Source organism: Mercurialis annua, linkage group LG2 (genome assembly GCF_937616625.2).
Source record: "Mercurialis annua linkage group LG2, ddMerAnnu1.2, whole genome shotgun sequence".
Classification (NCBI taxonomy): Eukaryota; Viridiplantae; Streptophyta; class Magnoliopsida; order Malpighiales; family Euphorbiaceae; genus Mercurialis; species Mercurialis annua.
This window is the reverse complement of record NC_065571.1, coordinates 13,102,065-13,121,156: the sequence shown is the minus strand read 5'-3', so window position 1 is coordinate 13,121,156 and position 19,092 is coordinate 13,102,065. Positions and strand designations below refer to the sequence as shown.

General features: G+C 28.4%; 1 protein-coding gene across 3 annotated transcripts; it reads right to left on the bottom strand.

Moving 5' to 3' along the window:
* Window positions 1-798: 798 nt before the first annotated feature.
* On the bottom strand, window positions 799-3,594 carry LOC126666835 (putative F-box/FBD/LRR-repeat protein At5g22670). Of its 3 annotated transcripts, XM_050359712.2 has the most exons (5): window positions 3,427-3,594; window positions 2,007-2,652; window positions 1,698-1,925; window positions 1,455-1,622; window positions 799-1,375 (listed from the first exon to the last, which is right to left on the bottom strand). In XM_050359712.2, exons 2-5 carry the CDS (start codon window positions 2,610-2,612, stop codon window positions 1,097-1,099), a joined length of 1,281 nt encoding a protein of 426 aa, XP_050215669.1. In that variant the 5' UTR covers window positions 2,613-2,652; window positions 3,427-3,594; the 3' UTR covers window positions 799-1,096. The 3 variants fall into 3 exon arrangements, with proteins under 3 accessions (XP_050215669.1, XP_050215667.1, XP_050215668.1); XM_050359710.2 differs by having other exon boundaries at window positions 1,698-2,652; window positions 3,427-3,592; XM_050359711.2 differs by having other exon boundaries at window positions 1,473-1,622; window positions 1,698-2,652; window positions 3,427-3,583.
* Between the last annotated feature and the right edge of the window lie 15,498 nt (window positions 3,595-19,092).

Here is a 19,092-nt window from a genome sequence, read left to right as displayed (position 1 = left end):
TTTTTTATATTTTAAATAATGATGTGTGCTACAAATTGACTATTGCTTATAAGTTAAAGGGCAAAAAGCTTCTTTAAGACTGATAGTGAATAACAAAGTTAAAATATGTGCTAATTGACAATGACTTGCAAGTTTAGGGGGAAAATTGCTATCTAAGTCGTAAATTACGTTGGGGGGGGGGGGGGGGGGGGGGAGGACTTTTTTTTGAATTTTTAGCCAAGTTGAGAAGTTGAAATGATCCTTTATTCATGAATTTATATACGCCTAGTTGCCTACACGTCGAAAGATTACACGGTTATATGAATAAACTTTATTCTATTTAGTAGTTGATATATACAACATCGCACCACATCACCTATAACCAAGCCATGAATATATTTGGCATTGCTCGGGAAAATGATAAAGCAAATTGATAAAATTTTAAAGATCGTGATATATATATATATATATATATATATATATATATATATATATATATATATATATATATATATATATATATATATATATATATATATATATATAGGAAATTGACTGTTATTGTTTAAATTGTTTCAAAGAAAAATAGTTATGAAAAGTAAAACAAATTTTCTATACAATTACTCCCTCATTTTAAGCATCATTTTTATAGGATTATTGTGAAGAATCGGCACTTTATTTAGTGTTAAAATTTGACAGAAGAGACCTGCCCTTAATCTTGTATCACATTCAAATCATAAACTAATACATAATCTCCCTCGTCAAGAAGCATGCAGATTCTACGAGTACTTTATAAAATTCATTTGAACCAAACGCATGTGAAGAAAGCTTACGACACTGACATTACCGATTATCTTAGTAGTTGTACAAAATACGGACTGCCTTCAAGATTTGGACAGCCAGATACAATGTTCTCTACATTAAGTTAGAAACATGAAAGCCAACATAGGGTTACAGAATAGAGATTCAAGAGTCTCTAACATCAGCATGAAGTGACCAATATTTTGGATAAAGCTCAAAATGAAGCATATTTGCTGCAGAAGTGTATAAATTTATACTCTTCCATACCTTCTAATAAGAGCCTAGCTTTTTGTCTCTCTTCCATAAAAAAACAACTTCAAGTTAATACGATCTTGCATTTCGGTGAGGCCCTTGGAAACGTAAGCAGCATCCTGAGAATTTCGGCCTCTTTCTCAACCCCAACGGTAACTGAAATTTTCAGTATCTTCAACATAGATGCATTCTTCAAGAAATATTCTAAAACTTCCATTTCTGCTTCATCTCCTTCAAATCTTTTAAGTTCAAGACTCTCAAGAGATGACAGCAAACAACTGGGCACCGACATTTCCTCGTTAAAGATAGTGTCATCAAGAAATTCATAACCATCATCATCTATCTGCACATATAACATCAATAATAAAAAAAATCAAAGGCCAATATAAAGAAACCAAAAAACATAGCATGTCAATTTTTACATGAATTGATGTGATGACCTCATAACTATAAAGGGTTAAGGCCTCCAAATTGGGTGACCATTTCAGTATCTTTGGCAGCATAAACCATCCATTTTCATAAGCTGTCATCTCCAGTCGAGTCAAAAAATTGAACCTTGGAAATTTTTCATCAGATCCCCTCAAGAGAGCCTATGAAGAAACGTCGACGCGTGAAATAAAAAATAAGCAGATTTAAGGGGAAAAAAATGTAAATGATCACTTTACCTGGACTGTATATGCAGATAAGCATAAATCACTGACGTTAGGGATTCTTTTAAGAATCCTTAATGCATGATTTTTACAGGAACTCCTAACATCAATAACTGCTTTAATTGGGGATGACACCTTCATCACTGTAAAATATCCAGAAAAAAAATCATCTAGCTCGAAAAACTCAAGTTTCGGGGCATTTACAACCACTCTTCGAATGTCCACTCCTCTCCGAATAGTGTTCTGATAAATTGTTAGACGTTTCAGTGAAGATGACACGACATTCAAGGAGATTGTAAGATAATCTGAAGAATCTCTACGAACCACTAGTTCTTCGAGAACTGGGGAGCCAGATAAGATCTTCTCCAAATTAGCAGCACTAAATGCTAAAAGATGAAGCACCTTGAGTCTTGGAAGGCTCACAGATTCAATAATCTTAAAATCCTTATCCTTATGCTGACGAAGCTTCAAGATCTTTATTGTCTTGCAACTAAAGAGGATTTGTGGAAGCTCAAATGACTTGCAATCCAGATCAAGCTCCTCAACATTTCGCATAACTGCTGAGCAAATCCACAAATTTACGTGGTCATAGAGACGCTCTGAAATGTTAATTACTTTAAGGCGTAAGGTTTCAATTTTATCACAACGAAGAATCAGCACTCTGTTTACAAATTGCTTAAAGCATTTTTCTTCTGATTGCTTAGGAGTTCCTTCATTAAAGGGTAAGGTAATATCAAAATCTAATACAGGAACAGCGATCCAAGCGTACCGCCATTTTCTAGACAATATGCTTGTTCCCACAGCATCTTTCGTCGGCATAAATGACAAAATGCGACAGATAACCGCACTTGGCAAACTGCTGATAATGTCTCGATTTTTGTTCTGAAATTGCTCTTGTTGTGCTTGGGATGAATTTAGTACTACTTCCATTTTGCTTAGAATATTATTCTGAGAACAGAGGATATGAAATCTGCAAAAGTCCACAGAGTAAACCCAAAATTGTTAAGCATGAAATTCAATAGAAACCAATGCAAATCAGATGGATCCGTGCAGTTCCGCAAATGTTCTGCTCGGAACAAAACCATTACTTGCATAAAAACTTATTTAATCCTACATTTAAGTGTTTCGTATTCATGCCAAAAATGTATCTGAAACTCCAAAACATTAAATTTACAACATTTTCTTATAAAAAAAATTAACGTTTCTCATTTTCCGTTTCAACATGTCCTTTCCATTTCCGTGAACACTATATTGCACTTCAAATTTATCAACTTCTACATTTTCAGCTTCCTTTCCATTTTGATAACATTTTTGGAAACTCAAAACTTTAAATTTATATCATTTTCTATATTAGCATTCCCCCATTTTAGCATTTTAATTTTTGTGCAACATAGTTTAGACATACTGAGCTAAATTAAATTACATTTTATAGATTTGCATAAGACTCCAAAAATGACAGCATGTTTTCTAATTTCTATCTCCACTTATTAAACTTAGGGTTTTCATTTTTTTCTTCTTAAGCTGATAATTATTAATTTAAAACTAAAATGAACGTCCATTTTGCAGCTAAGATTTCCTAGATCATATTATCAGAATTTCAACTAATAAACTTTAAACTTTATACCTAATGCATGCAAACAGAGATGTTAGAAACAGTCAAACAACAAAATTTCCGAGTGTTTTCTCAGCAACCAAACAGAAATGGAGCAAAAATAAGATAAAAGAAAAAGGAGTAAGAACATACATGTTTTGTCGGCCTTCTCCACTCTGCTCGCAAGAGTTGAAATGGGAAAACAATGGTCAACCTGAAGAAATTGAATGAAGTTTGGTGAGCTAAAGAACAATGTTATAACTTATAAATACTAAAAGGGTAAATTACTTAAACTCCCCATATTTTAATGAAATACACTAACTCATCCCTTGATTTTTGTAATTCCACTATGACGCCCCTCATATTTAAATATATTATATAATTACAGTTAATTTTTTTCATTAGTCAACTTGGTCAAAGGGTTATATTTGACTCTTGAACTTGTTTTGTTGTCCACTTTCATCCAAAATTGTTAATTTGTTTTTTAAAATATGAAATTAATGTTTAATTTTCTAAAATAATAATAAATTTAATAAAAAATAATAAAAATATCATGTAAAATTTCAATAAACATATATTTATATGTTTTATGAAAATATTCTAAAATATTTGTAAGATTTCAACAAACAAATTATTAACTATTCACTTTGATGTTGAATATATTAATTCTTTTTTGTAAGAATCATTTTATTAATCATATTGATATAAAAATTACTAAAATATGAGAGTTTATGAATCTAAAATTTATCTAATATATCCACGATCAATGAAATTTATTGACAAACGCATTTTAATAATTCAGTTTTTAAAATTATCTCTAATTTTTTAGAATTTGTTTATGAATTTTATAAATATATATTTTATTAAAATATTACATAATATTTTAATTAAATTTTTTATTATTTTATAAAAATAAATAATCAATTAATTTTGATAATTTACGGATGAAATTGGATAAAAAATAAGTTTAAGAGTCAAATTTAATATTTTGACCAGGTTGACTAATGAATTTTTTTACAGATGGGTGTAATCATATAGTAAATCTAAACATGAGGACTGTTATAGTGAATTTACAAAAATTAAGAGATGAATTAGTATATTTCATTAAAATATAAGGGGGTTTAAGTAATTTACCCATACTAAAATCCCTGCCATATTAATACTTTACTAGCATAATACCCGCGCTACGCTGCGGAGTCTCATTTCCATAATATAAAACTATATATTACAGCAAAAAAGTTTATGACAAACCATTATATATACAATAACATATACATCTACACACACATCACAAACAAAATTTACATTTATATATACATATATGTACACTATGAAAAGAACTAACTTGAACTTGAATTTTTTTAGTCTTCATGTTCTTTTTCGTCGTGGTCATGCTTGCTCGTTTTTTCTTGCTCTATTTTTCCGCTTCCTTCTTCTTTATTTTTTCCTTTATCTTGAAGGCTGTATTCACAAAATAGTAAAATAAAATTAAATATATTGTATTATTATGTATTAACGTATAGTATTATACTATAATTATATTACCTGGTTTTAAGTCGCTTGCTTGATGATTCATGTATAGATTCAGTGTTGATCGGCGTAAACACTAACGAAGCCTGAGAAACTTCTGTTATTGGCATTATTGAACTTTCAGAATAATCAGTCAATTCATCATTTGGAAAGATTTCAGTGACTTTCAATGTAAGATTCGCGACATTCAGCTCTTGTCTGGCAATGATAATTTGAAATATCTTTGTGATTCCGATTAGATTTTGAAGTGCCCGTGGAAAGAATGCTTGTCGCTCGTGTTGGTCACTGATTGTTTGCGGGAGTAATATCTGAATTGGGAGTCCAATTAACTCTTCTGCAATTTTTCCAAACACTAATAAAGATGCCGAACCTGTATCATCTTGAACTATTAAGTTCAACTTGTACCTGAAAGTAATAAGATATAGATATCATATTTTCTTTTATTTATTATTACAATATTAATGTATAATTTACTCGAAATTATATTTTTATTGTCTAATGGTATAAACATAATATAAGAATTATACTATGTTTTATATGTATTTAATAAAAAAATTAAAAAGTTAATACTTTTACCAGTTAATCGGATCACTTGGTATACCACATTTGATGCAAAGTGTTTTGTCTTGATGTGTTTTTATACCGCTGTAACACTTTGGACATGCTCTGTACCACCATCCTGTAGTTGTATCAATATCGATTATTGTTGCTTTGCATGTGAATCGAACTCACTGATAAAATATCGTCTGAGTTAAATATAAGTATTTATGTATATAATGTTTTTATATATTAAGGATATTTATACCTTATGTTCATTTGCGTCTATGTTATACAACTCCGTTAGATTTTTTCTGTTTGATCTGGCTCTTTCCTGTGGACTAATTGTTGATATCGTCGGATCGATAATCAATATTTCTTTTTCTTCAAAAAGTAGCCTGCGTGATAAAAAAAATATGTGACTCAATATGTCATAATTTTAAAATTTATAACAATAATAAAAAAAACTTACATATTTTTCAGCTGAACGACCTCAGGAATATCTAAGTTCACATAATATGTCGTAGCTGAGCAAGCCGATAACGTTAAAGCCCCTATTGATAATTTGAACATAAATACGAAATATTTTTTTATTAATCAAGTTAATATATAGATTTTAAAATTGAGAAATATAATTTCAAAAATTACGTACCACCATAGGTTCTAACAGCAGCTGCGGCAATGATCATTATAATAGGGCCTTTTTTCTGTTCTTCAATAATAACATCTTCATTAAAGTTATCAGCCATACTTCCCCAAAAAGTCACAACAATTTCATTTTTCCTGTAAAAAAATAATAATTATATATTTTAGAAAAAAAATATAAATGAAACCATTATAAAATTGAATTGAAGTAATTACCTTTCATCTCGAATTCGTAGATCACGTTTTTTAGTCATTTGCTTCCTTGTGTATGTGTTAGTGGAATGACTCATTGCTATTAATTCTCCGATGTAATCTACAATATTTATAATTTTAATTATATAATTATTTGTTTTTAAATATAACATCATACTTTTTATTAATATATTTATATTTTACGGCATATTAGAAACATAAACCATACCTGTCAGATATAAGTCCTGGTCTATCCTTTCTCTCAAATCTTCATATTTGATAAATCGAAACTTTTCAAAAGGGATAAGATCCCGAGAATTATGAATGCGTCGCACAAATGTATTTTTTGCCACTTGAATAGCATAAGGATGTTCAGAGCATCTGTGCGATTTTTTTTGAGGAGTAACCCTAAATCCAGAGATAGTATAAATTTCTTTCTTTTGTAGCATATCTCTGAAATAGGGAATATCAGATTTCCAAATTGTGCCTTGTATAGTAGTACCCTACACATAAATATATCAAATATTACATAAAATAAAATTATTACAGATTTCTATTTTTTTATTTATTTGCAAACAAATTTGAATATTACATTTACCTGTTCATCAATGAGTAGCATGTCCAGTCCAAACGGGTCATCATCATTTATATTTTGCTTAAATTCCCATATCCGCAAAATGCGAGCTTTAATTTTCCAATATTTTTTGTCATTTGTTATTTCAGCTATTATATTGTACGCCATTTTCTTACCTGAAATAATGTATGAATAACATAATTTAGTAATGGTAATTCATATTATAAATTTGTATTAATACTTATATTTAGTATAATAATAATTAATATTACAAATTTTCCAAAATCTCTTTATATACAATATTTTTTGTATAATTTTTATACTTCACATCGTCTTCCTGAATCATTATTTTCAATCCCTTAGGTGATGAAACTCTTGAAATAGCAACATACAATTGGCCGTGCGTAAATACTGGTTGAGGTAAATATATTCCAATTTTTTTTAACGTTTGACCTTGACTTTTGTTAATTGTCATTGCATAATATACATTAATCGGAAATTGTCTTCTTTTAAATATGAACGGTAATTTTTTATCTATTACTGTCATTGAGATTCGTGGTATTTGAGTAATTTCGCCAACATTAGAACCTGTAAGATTTTTTGCCTCAATAATTTTCTTTCCTAGTCGAATTATTAGTAATCGTGATCCATTACATAATCCTAAACTTGGATTTAAATTTCGTAATAACATAATTGGCGTATGAATTTTTAAATTTAATTCATGATGCGGTATTCCGCTAAAATTTAATGAATTTAAATATTCAGGAGGATATTGTATATTGAACTCTTTTGACGCATTACAATTTTCACAAATACTATCATAGCTATAATAAGTTTTTTCATTTTCCGATGTTTGCGATAATAAATATGTATTTATTTCATAGACAGCATTATTTGTTGGAGTAACTATTGATCTTTTTATTAGGTAATTTGAATCATAATAATTTGTCGAAAAATTTTCATATATTGCATTAATTAAATTTTTCATTTGGTTGTTAGTATTTGATATTATGAAAGCGTCAGGTATTTTTATCCATGTAGCTTCTTCTTCATTAGTCTCTCTTTTAATAGTCGGTGCACTTCCATTTCCAACACTTAACATCCAAGTATTAAATTCAGATATTATTTTTTGTTTATTAATATTAGTATTTTTTTTTAATCGCATATTAATTGTTAAACTATGTATTTGAAAATGGTCCCATAAAAATGATTTAACAATTGATGCATTTATTGTATCAAATTTATCTCCATTAATTATTACAGGTAATATTTGTCTAAAATCTCCACCTAATACTAAAATTTTTCCACCAAATATTTTTTCTTTTGAATTTTCATTTTCTTCACTCATAATATCCTGTAATGATTTATTTAAAGCCTCAAAGCAATATCTATGAGTCATCGGTGCTTCATCCCAAACAATTAAACTTGTTTCTTTTAATAATTTTGCCAATTGTGTCCCTTTTTTTATTTCACATGTTGAACATTCATCAATATTTAAAGGTATTTTAAACCTTGAATGAGCTGTTCTACCTTTTGGTAATAACAAAGAAGCAATTCCTGAAGAAGCTACAGCTAAAACTATTAATTTTTCATATCGTAATTTTGTAATAATTGTTTCATACAAAAATGTTTTACCTGTTCCACCATATCCGTATATAAAAAATAATTCATTTGTATTATTTTTTACCGCGTTAATAATTTTATTATATATTTGCAATTGTTCAATATTTAAACAATTATACATTGTATTATGTTTTTTTTTTCTAATTCAGCTATATCATAATCTAATTCTTCATATAACAATCGATTTTCTACATTAAAAGTTATATTTGAAATAGGCATCGGCAAGTTATGTTGACATAATGAAGAAGCATTATTATTGAATTGTATTTCTAATTGAGATAATACATGATTTTTTAATTCTTTATTTGGAATTTGTAAATTTTTATTATGTAACATTTTTTTTAATTTATATATAATATCATCTCCAAATTTTGTCCAATGATTTTCTAACAATTTAGATGGATCAGCTACTTCACAATAAATAATTAATGTTGTAAATAATTCTCTTAATTGTTTTGATGTTGCCCAATAAGATGCTTTATCTAATGTTTCACTCCATTCTTTATCGTTTCCCAATAAACCTAAAGCGTTACATGCTGATTTAAATGTTGAATGAGTTATATTTTCAACTGTTTTTAAAAAATCAAAACTTGTTGCGCCTTTAATTATGTTTAATAACAATCTTAAATAATACAGTTCTCCAGCATTTGGATGTATATATGCTATTCTTCCAATTGATCGACGTGTTTTTCTTTCTGTCCAAATTTTAAATTTTGCATTCCAAACCCATTTTGTACAAAAATCTACATATGTTAAATTACGTGCATTTTCATATAGTTTATTTGTTTCCATCCATTCGGTGAGCATTGTTTTTTCAATCCCGGGTTTAGCTAAAATAGCTTTGATTTCTTCATTTTCTTTGAATATTATTGTATTCATATCTGGTAAATGTATTTGTAATCTTTCGACTGAAGGAATTCTATAATGAATTGGAAATTGATAAATCCGCCATGCAGCTTCACATGCTGATAAATATCTACAATCTAAATATGTTTTTATTTCATCTATGATTTCATGTTCGTTTGTATTACTCGTTCCTTCATTTCCATCATTTTCACTTATATTTTCTTTGTTTGATATATTTTCAATTACTGCTCTAATTCGATCTGGTCCTTTACTTATATATTTAAATAAATACTTTATTAGCATTGATTTACTGCAAGCTTCAACATTTATATGAGCTTGATTTTTTGTTAATAAATATCTATTGTAAGGTACAACAAAAGAATCATTAATTTCTTCTCCATTTTTCATCAAATACATATGTTGATTACGTCTTCTGTAGGTTACATAACCTTGTGTGTCAATTGTTGTTTCATTTTGTATTTTTTTCGGATAAAATTTTGAACATTTAGAATTTTTCATACATGGAGATTGTTGATTAAAAAATCCACATGGTCCATGAATCATAAATTTGCCTACAGTTTCATAACCAAACAAATCATTTTCTTTATTAGGAATTTCAGCTGATATTATTGAGTCAATATTTGCTGGGTTTAAAAGTTTAAAATTCTTTTCTAACCACAATAATATATGTGCATGTGGTAATCCTCTTTTTTGAAATTCAATTGTGTATAAAATTGCATCAGTTTTTCTAAAAAATTTTCTTTTCATAAGATCTTTTATTAAAAAATCTAATTTAGTATTAAATACTCTACAAATAATTCAGGAGCATTTTCCTTCTTCTTTTCATCTATCAAATTCGACAAAGTTAAAATTTCGGTCCGTTGAGGATTAGCTGTAAAAGTAATAAATAAATCAGGATGTCCATAATTTTTACAAATAGTCATTGCATCTAAATAATTTTGATACATATATCTTGGACTTCCAGTATAACTGGATGGTAAAATTATTTTTCCTATATTTTTTGATGTAATGTCATTTCGATATATAGCATCTTTAATTCCTAAATAGATTTCTGATCTCAAACTTACTTGATTTCTTCTAATGTAATCAAGTCTTTCTTGTTCTATGCATGTATATGCATCAACAATATATTGTTGTAATAATTTTCCACCTTTAAGTAATGTTTTTCCTTCTTGTGCACGTATTTGTAGTCTAAATGCATAATATTCTCTCATAGTAACAAATTGTCTTTTAATTTTATTTGGTAAAATATTATATGGAATATCAATGTAATAACCATCTTCTCCATAAGGAAATAAAATAGGATATTGCATTGACATAAATAATGGGTGTAAATCACTTATTCTCCGTAAACCTTCAATCTTATCTTCAACGATAATATCTCTATGTTTACCTTCACACCCAAAATCCCCAACAATTAATCCAGCAATTTCATTTCCTGTTGGAGTGTTATATTGAAATTCATTATTTCGATTTCCTAATAATTTTAGTCGCATTGGTATAATATGATTTTCTTTAAATCTATCTCTAGCTATTCGAAAATGTTTAATAATTTCATTATGCTTATCGAACATTTTTATTAAACTTTCTACTATTTGTGTATCTATTATTGTTCTTTCTTCAAAGTTTAAAAATATAGATATTCTATTATTTAATTCATTTTCGGTATCATATATATATAGTTGTGCAAATTTAGGTCGGTTTTCTTCTAATGGTAATAAAGATCCAATAAAATGATAATTTAGCCCACTCATTCGAAATGTATATGGTCCACCTTTTTTATTTATTTCATAATCAATTTTTCCACCTATAGATGTCATTGCGAACATAGAATTATACATTCGAATTTCTTTTTGAAATTTTAATGTTATTTTATCTTTATTACAACTTAATACATATTCTAAAAAGTTTGGTGCTGATTTTATAAATGGTAATCGAACTCGTCCATTATTACAGCATAAGGAAAATTGTAATTTTTTAGTTTTTGGATCTTTTCCTGTTTTCTCTTCTTTCCAAAAAATTGCATCACAAAACTGACATTTTTCAGTTGGTCGGCCAAAATTTAAGATAATATTTTCGTCTCCTACACATAAAAATAACTAATTATATTAATTTAAATATTTTCACATATTGATATTAATTATATAACTTAATTAATTAACTAATTTACCTCGTTTCCTTTTGTATTTTTTTACACTTGCCATAAAAAGTCTAGCTTTTAAAATTGTTGATACCTATTATATAAAAAAAATTGCATAAAAAAATAAAATTTAAATTGACAAATATGAAAATATATGAAATGTTACCTTTTGATGCTTTAAGTAACCGAAATTCTTACTGCAACTGGTAGCACAATCTACAATAAAAAAATAAATGTTTTTAATAAAACTGAAAAATCTGACATTCTATTCCATAGATATCTAAATACCAAATAATAGAATTTATTTATTTTGGTAAAAAACTTTATTATTAGTTATCACATGTCAATTATCATAGGTATTTATACAATAGTTTTTTTTTTAAAATATTTATAAAAAAGGAACTCAAATCATAAAATAAATGCATTTAAGATTAAATATAATAATACACATTGAAGTTTTTATTTTTGTTATTCTTAAAACTATTATTTATTAATAATTTTATAAATTAACTTGTCTTATTATAGTAATTCTACATATTTTTTCATATGAGTTAAACATGATATGATTTTTTTTATTTTTTTTAAAATATCAACAATGTGATATGATCTATAAAATATAATTTCTAATTTTTTTATTGCATCAAATAACATATTATTAGTCTAAACATAGCTATTATATTATTTCACCCATACATATTTTATAAATTTATTTAATTTTAGGAATTGCAATGCCATTTTTGAAATTATATTCATAGAGAGGAAATAGTGATATCCAAAATTATAATGCCGTATCCGTTGAATATTTATTCATCATTAAATTAGATTGCATCATATAATTTTAACGTTAAACAATTTTACCTAATTGTGCTTAATAATAATACTTTTTTACACATCCATAATATAATTACTACCTGACTTATACTTTATTAATAGTAAATTTATTTCTCAGAAAATAATAATAACTAAAACTGAAATTACATTTCTAGATACAAAAATTTCAACTATTATATTATACAATGTACGTACAGTAACAGTTATATGTACATATACTGCTATTTACAAAATGTCTACGATTACAAAACTCAATACACACTAATATTATATATAAAATATCACGAAAGCCTTCGCATACATCGAGGGATCGATTCTTGTAATAGTAAAGGTATGTTTCTTGACCGCTTGTATGAAATATTTAAAATATTGGGCGAACGCATCATATGATTATGCCAATAATCTGCCATAACTATATCACGTCTTTTACGCTCTTGTACTAATTTCTCAACAACTGACGCATAATTAATATCTAAACTTTCATTTCTTTTTATAAAATCAAAAAGCATTTGATCAGATTTTAGCAAAGTTTTACGCAAAAAACGACATCTACTCTCTTCATCCATAACATTTCCTGCAAAGATAATTTCTTGTATCTGATTATTAACTATAATAATATGCTGATTAAAATCATCATTAATCGACATGTGCATATTATTTAACATTCTCATTATGGATTTAACTCGAGCTCGCTGTTCAGGTGTATGTATGCGGCGAGGAGTTCTTATCATTAAAACCATCTTTACCTAAATACATTTAAAATAAATAAATTAATTTTCTACTTAACAATTTATTGTCTACAATTTAAAATTTAGAAAAAAAAAAAACAGAATGCACATATATAAAATGATTTCAATTATATCAAAACTATTAAATAAATTGAAATTAATTTAAATGTATTTTATTTTGGTTTTTTTATGTAACATTTATATTATTTATTAAATTATTATGAATATATATGAAATATTTTTTAACATTCTATTAATAAATTTCAAATTCAAAATAGAATTAACATTTTTTTTAAATACTCTTATTTTTATTATTTTTGCAAAATATATTTTAAGTAATATAATATATGAAAAATTTTATTTTCACTATATCAAAAAAATAATAAATGTGATTTTTAAATAAATTAATTCACTTTATTTATATAAATGAAATTTCAAAATTCTCTCCCTATATTTTTTTTATATAAAGTTTGTATTCCGTTTCTATTTTTGGAGTTCCCTTTTTTTTTCATTCTATATAAATCGTAACAATTGTACAATATTATATATATATATATATATATATATATAACATATATATATATATAAATAAATTTATAGATAACAAAATGATATACAGATAAATTAATTTCAAATTAGTTTGAATGAATTTTGATTTAAATTGTCAACAATAAAAAAGATAAAAAAACTTATTCTGCAATAGTTAAAGCCCCACAAATAACACATAAGGAAAGAAAAACAATCATACAACAAATTATAAACAATATAAATAATAAATATTTACCTTAATCCTTTTAGTCCTTTCGTTAGCTCTGAGAATTCAAAATTCGGCAAATATTATCTTCACTCTACTGTTAAACCGCAAGTCGGATCGATCACGTACAGCAGCGGTATACTTATAATATTATTTATGCTAAGGTAATAATATTATTATTTCTTAAAAGAAAACTTGTTAGTAAGCATTTCTTTTTCAGAGCGTAATATGTGTAGCATGGAAGAAGCAGACGTTTTATATAAAAAAACTTAGGTTTATATAGTAGAAGAAAGCAACAAAAGATTAACAATACTTAACTGATAGGTTTTCATTCTCGTGAATCTTCTGTATCTTTGTCTTATTACTAAAATTTTGTCCTTATTATTCTTTTTATAATAATTAATATTTATTTATTAACCCTAAGGATATATTTCAGTTAGAAGGAAAAAAAAGTTACAATGGTCAAACTTGAAATGCAGATGTTGAATTTGTATTGCTCATTTACTCATTTTCCATATATCTGCACGTGTTATAGTTATAATTACTTATGAATACAGTTTATGGCCTATATATATCTTAACTGATTGATTTGATTTCATAATTATCACTTTTTATTGTTTCATTATTCAGCCCATTCATAATTATCACTTGGATGTTTCATTTCTTCAACCCCTGTCGTTTAAGTTTTATGTCGTTTGTTTCTTAGGTTTAATGTATACTATAATGGTTCATACCTGCTACCTTTATTTTTATTTATTTATTTTTGAAACAATACCTGTTACCTTTATTGAAAGCTATATATATGCAGAATTAATACGTCCTCATCTTTCGAATAAAAATATTTTCATTTTGTTTATTAATGTTACAGTTTATTACTAGGGTCGTGCACGGATCTTGGAGGTCTCCGTACCCGAATTGAAAACCGTACTGAAAGTATGCAAAACTGAAAACTATCTGATGACCATTGATTTTTTCGAACCAAACCGGACCGAAAATTTATCAATTAGTATGGTTCTGGATCTTAAGTAAATTCCCGTAACGAAAAACCGAAACATTAGAAAGATGCTATAGTAATATTTTAATCATAAAATTTTCTTTTCAAATAAATTATTAAATTATAAAAGGGTAATGTTAATTAAATTCATAAACTATATTTGTTTTTTCAATTTAATCACAAACAGGACAAAGCCATAAATAAATTTAAAGGGGAGCCAAATTATATAAAAATTTAAATATAATAGGATTAATGTCAAAAAAAATCATCAACTCTACATGTTTTCTCATTTTAATCACGTAGTTTAAATTTTCTCATTTTCATGCATGAACTACCACTTTTTCTCAAATTCATGCACGGTGCTGAGGTGGCATTCATTCATTGCTGAAGTCCGTTGTTGTGGCGGTGGTGAGTGTTGGACTATTGAATTCATGGAAGAAGAAGATGAGAGATTGTTAAGGGTTTGTTTGTTTATCTGAATGGTGAAACCCAATTTGGGTTATGTGTTGATCTGTCACTTTTTTTCTAATTAAAGGGACACATGTATTGTAATACCCCAAAATATTTAATTAGCTAATTGGACCACGTGTCCAGTTTTGATTCGCCAGAGTGGCAATATCAGAAGAATTTCTTATAAAAGTACAGTAAATAAATTTTAAGTAGGTCGGTTTCGGGAAATTTATTATGAAGAAATTAAGATTATATTTCAATTCTAAAGTTAGAATTGGAATTAAAAGGAAAAATGTCAAGAAAAGTCTAAAATAAGGTATAGGGACCAAAGTGGTAATTTAGCCACTTTGTGTCGAAAATAAAAATATTGGATTTTGACGGGAAAGTGTTAATATCGAATTTTGTATTATTTATCGGATATAAATAATCCGTATAAGTTATAATAAAAGAGTTTAACGATTTAGTTATGGATTAAATCGTAGGAAAGAAAAGTTTAAAGGATAAATGATAAGGAACAAAAAGAATAAGGATCAAAGTAAGCCTTTAGCTATTTAATATAAGAAACTCAAATTCAAAGAAGAAGAACAGAGAACAATCGAGAAAGTGAAGGAAATAACGCCGATCGATTACGTTTCGCCGCCGTTTCGCCGTTCGACGTCCGAATCGAGTGATTTTTGCGGCGATTTCTTCAGAATCGAATCCTCTATCGATCCTAAGCTTCGTTTTGAGGTAAATATTTTGGTATTTGGTGGAAAATTCGAATTAAATGATGGTTTTGGTATAAAATAGAAATTTATTGATTTAAGCTCGGTTTTAGCGTTTTTGGAGAAAGCAAAATACGGATTTTATCGGAAATGAAGTGTTTAGTGTGTATGGCGAATGATAGCACGACGGGAAGCCCGGAAACGACGTTTCCGGGACTGCGTGCGAATCGCACATGGTATGCGATCGCACACCAGCGGTGTGCGGACGCACACCAGTGAAGGTGTGCAGACGCACACCCACGGTGTGCGGACGCACACCAGTGAAGGTGTGCAGACGCACACCCACGGTGTGCGAACGCACACCACCCTGTGCGGGCGCGCAGTGTGTCCACGAGGGACTAAAATGGACTTTTTGCCCGAGGGATTAAAATGGACTTTTTGCTCGAGGGACTAAAATGGACTTTTAGTCTTAAAGAAATGGAATTTCGATATTTCAATATTAGATCCTAAAAACGATTAAGGACCCCGATAAATTAAAAAGTAAAGTTTTAGCTCGACGTTTTACGTGAGCTACGCTAACGAAAAATGTCAAAGATATTATACGTTTCTCGAATACGAGAAACAGAGTTCGAGATATCGTAATTATGATTAAGGAATATCGAGATTATAAATAATGTTAAAAAATAAAACTAAACCCTAGAACTTAAAAGTATTATACATATTAAAGTATAAGGTGCACGTCTAATCATTAAACAATTTGTCAGACGTGTCAGCGAATAGTGGGGTCACTAGATGCGGACTAACGAGAGTGTACTATCAGATCAACCACATCCTTACTTGGATAGCGGTCACTGTGAGTTGCATTTTACTTTCGTGTATTATATATATATAAAGTTATTTTATATAAATATGTATACTGTTTTTACGCATCGCATGTTATATGATTTGATTTAATGTTACATGTTTCTATTAAGTTTATTTACGAGAACTAGTATGCGATCCGAAGAAACTAGCTACATATTGAGTGTCAATAGGCTGTGTGATCACCAGTATCGAGTCAGTCTAGTATGTTTGCATTTGAGAAATGACTTGACACAGCTGGGAGCTGATGATGATTATGAAATTTACGATTGGGTATATGAGTTGATACGAGTGAGTACTCGGCTACGGTGTAGTCCGGAGTCCCCGTATCTAGTGGCTGGGCCACTAGTGAGTTGAACTCACAGCTTGAGATTGACGATTGGGTTTAATGATATATGATTATTCGAGAAATGTGTCGCATGCTAGGATATTAGTTTCGTACGGATCAAATACATGTTTATATGTTTTATATTATCGTTTTCTTGAGATGCGATGCTATGTTTCTATATTAATATTGTTAGTAAATGTCAACTCACTCAGTATTTTTCCAAATACTGACCCCTCACCTTTGATGTCTTTCAGGTGCTTAGTTTGTTGACCTAGCTAGAGGCCAAATTTTTGAAGTCCAAAAGTCAGCTGTGTATGTATAGTTTCTGACTTCTGTGAATGCTGCAGTAGTGGTCCTGTGTCGACAGAATAGTAGCTTAGACAGCAGTTCATTTTGATTGTATATATATCAACTGCTGTCATTATTTATATGCTTTTTTGATAGGCTACGTGTTTGATATATGATCCACGGCCCCAGATGCCGGTGAGATGTTTTGAGACACTAACTGATGTATATAGTACCGCGAGGCCAGTTCGTACAGGGTACGGTAAATAGAGCCCGCGAGGTTTTGAAACAGTTAGTGTACATATATGATTATATGATATATATAAATGTGTTGCTTCCGTTGTTTAATGTTAATTGTTTAATGTATTTGTTTATTATTTGCGAAAAATTAATAGTGGTTTGAGGCTTGCTACGGGTTCCGGAGCTACCACTCTCGTTCCCTAACGCCGGTTGCGGCTCAATATTTTGAGTCATGACATGTATGGATTAGATGAAGTAGGTAAAAATTGTAATAATTTGCGTTTTTAGCTTTCTAATGTAAACAATAAATGAGCATGAATGAAAGAAAGGGTTAAGCACATAAATCACCCAAATAGTCCATTTACTTTCATAAATACATCACCAACTGAAAATATGCAGAATTCTCTCAATAAAAAAATTAAGTTTTCATAACTATCTAAAAACCAAAATCACGGAGATTCATTATTAAAATAGGATAATTTTGTCCTTCGTTACAATGACCATTCCTCCTTTCTTCTTCCTTCTTTTTCTTCAAATCATCAATGTTTTCTCTCATCGCGGTCACATCATTCTCGTCATTCATTCGTTCTTTCATTCCGTCTTTACTCTGTGCCGCCGTTACTCTGTTTTTCGGGCAGAAAGCGTGTCAGGCGACGGAAATTACAGCAGCGACGGAAAATATAGCAACGATGGAGCCACAAAGGAAGGTGGAGGAATCGAGAGTTATTATTGTGTGTATAAGCGGTGAATCCTCTGAAGATCGGGTGGAAAATAGATTTCACAGATAATCCTTTCAAGATCTAAAACCTCAGATCGAATTACGTTGTGATTTTCTAATTTTGGGTTGCTGTCTTTGTGTTTTCAATATCTGTTCTTCTATGGGGAAAAAGTGGTAGGCAACAAATTTAAAAGAGACCTGTGTTACTTTTTTGAAAAGAAGCATCTATGTATTTTATCTTTGAATTTGCCATTGTCATGTTGGTTGAGCAGAAAAATGGATTAATCTTAAGTAATTACTATTCCATTTTTTGATTATCTAGTTACAGTTTTTATTGTTACTAGTCTCGCTTTACGTGCTACACACGTGGCACGTAACGTGACTCGTCAATTTATGTATTGTTATCTTAATAAAAAATTAAAAAAAAATCAAATTAATTAATATTGAAAAGTTTTGAATGAACCGAATAATCAAATTGAATGCAAAGTTATTAAATGTAAATTTTGTATTATAAAGGTATTTGAATATTTTAGGTATTATAATGTTATTCAACATTTTGTAGTATTTTTGTTTAGTCTATGTTGATATCCATATATTTTTTAGTCTATGTAAATATTTATATATTGGTATTTTCATACTCAAGTAGTTGCTGATAAGGATTAGGAGTAATATTTATAAATTATTAATTTTAAAATAAAACTAAACTGAAGAATGTGTAAAATTATCAAAATCGTAAATTTTTTATAAGTTACATATGGTAGACATTACTATAAATAGATAAGTATTTTAATTATAGTAAAAATAGTTTAAGTTAGCTA

Excerpts from the sequence above, each read along its gene's own strand:
- LOC126666835 (XM_050359710.2), bottom strand. The coding sequence starts at position 2,612 with ATGGAAGTAGTACTAAATTCATCCCAAGCACAACAAGAGCAATTTCAG. Across the intron at positions 1,623-1,697 it reads TATCTGCATATACAGTCCAG|GCTCTCTTGAGGGGATCTGA; the intron begins GTAAAGTGATCA and ends GTTTCTTCATAG. Across the intron at positions 1,376-1,454 it reads AGGTCATCACATCAATTCAT|ATAGATGATGATGGTTATGA; the intron begins GTAAAAATTGAC and ends TTATATGTGCAG.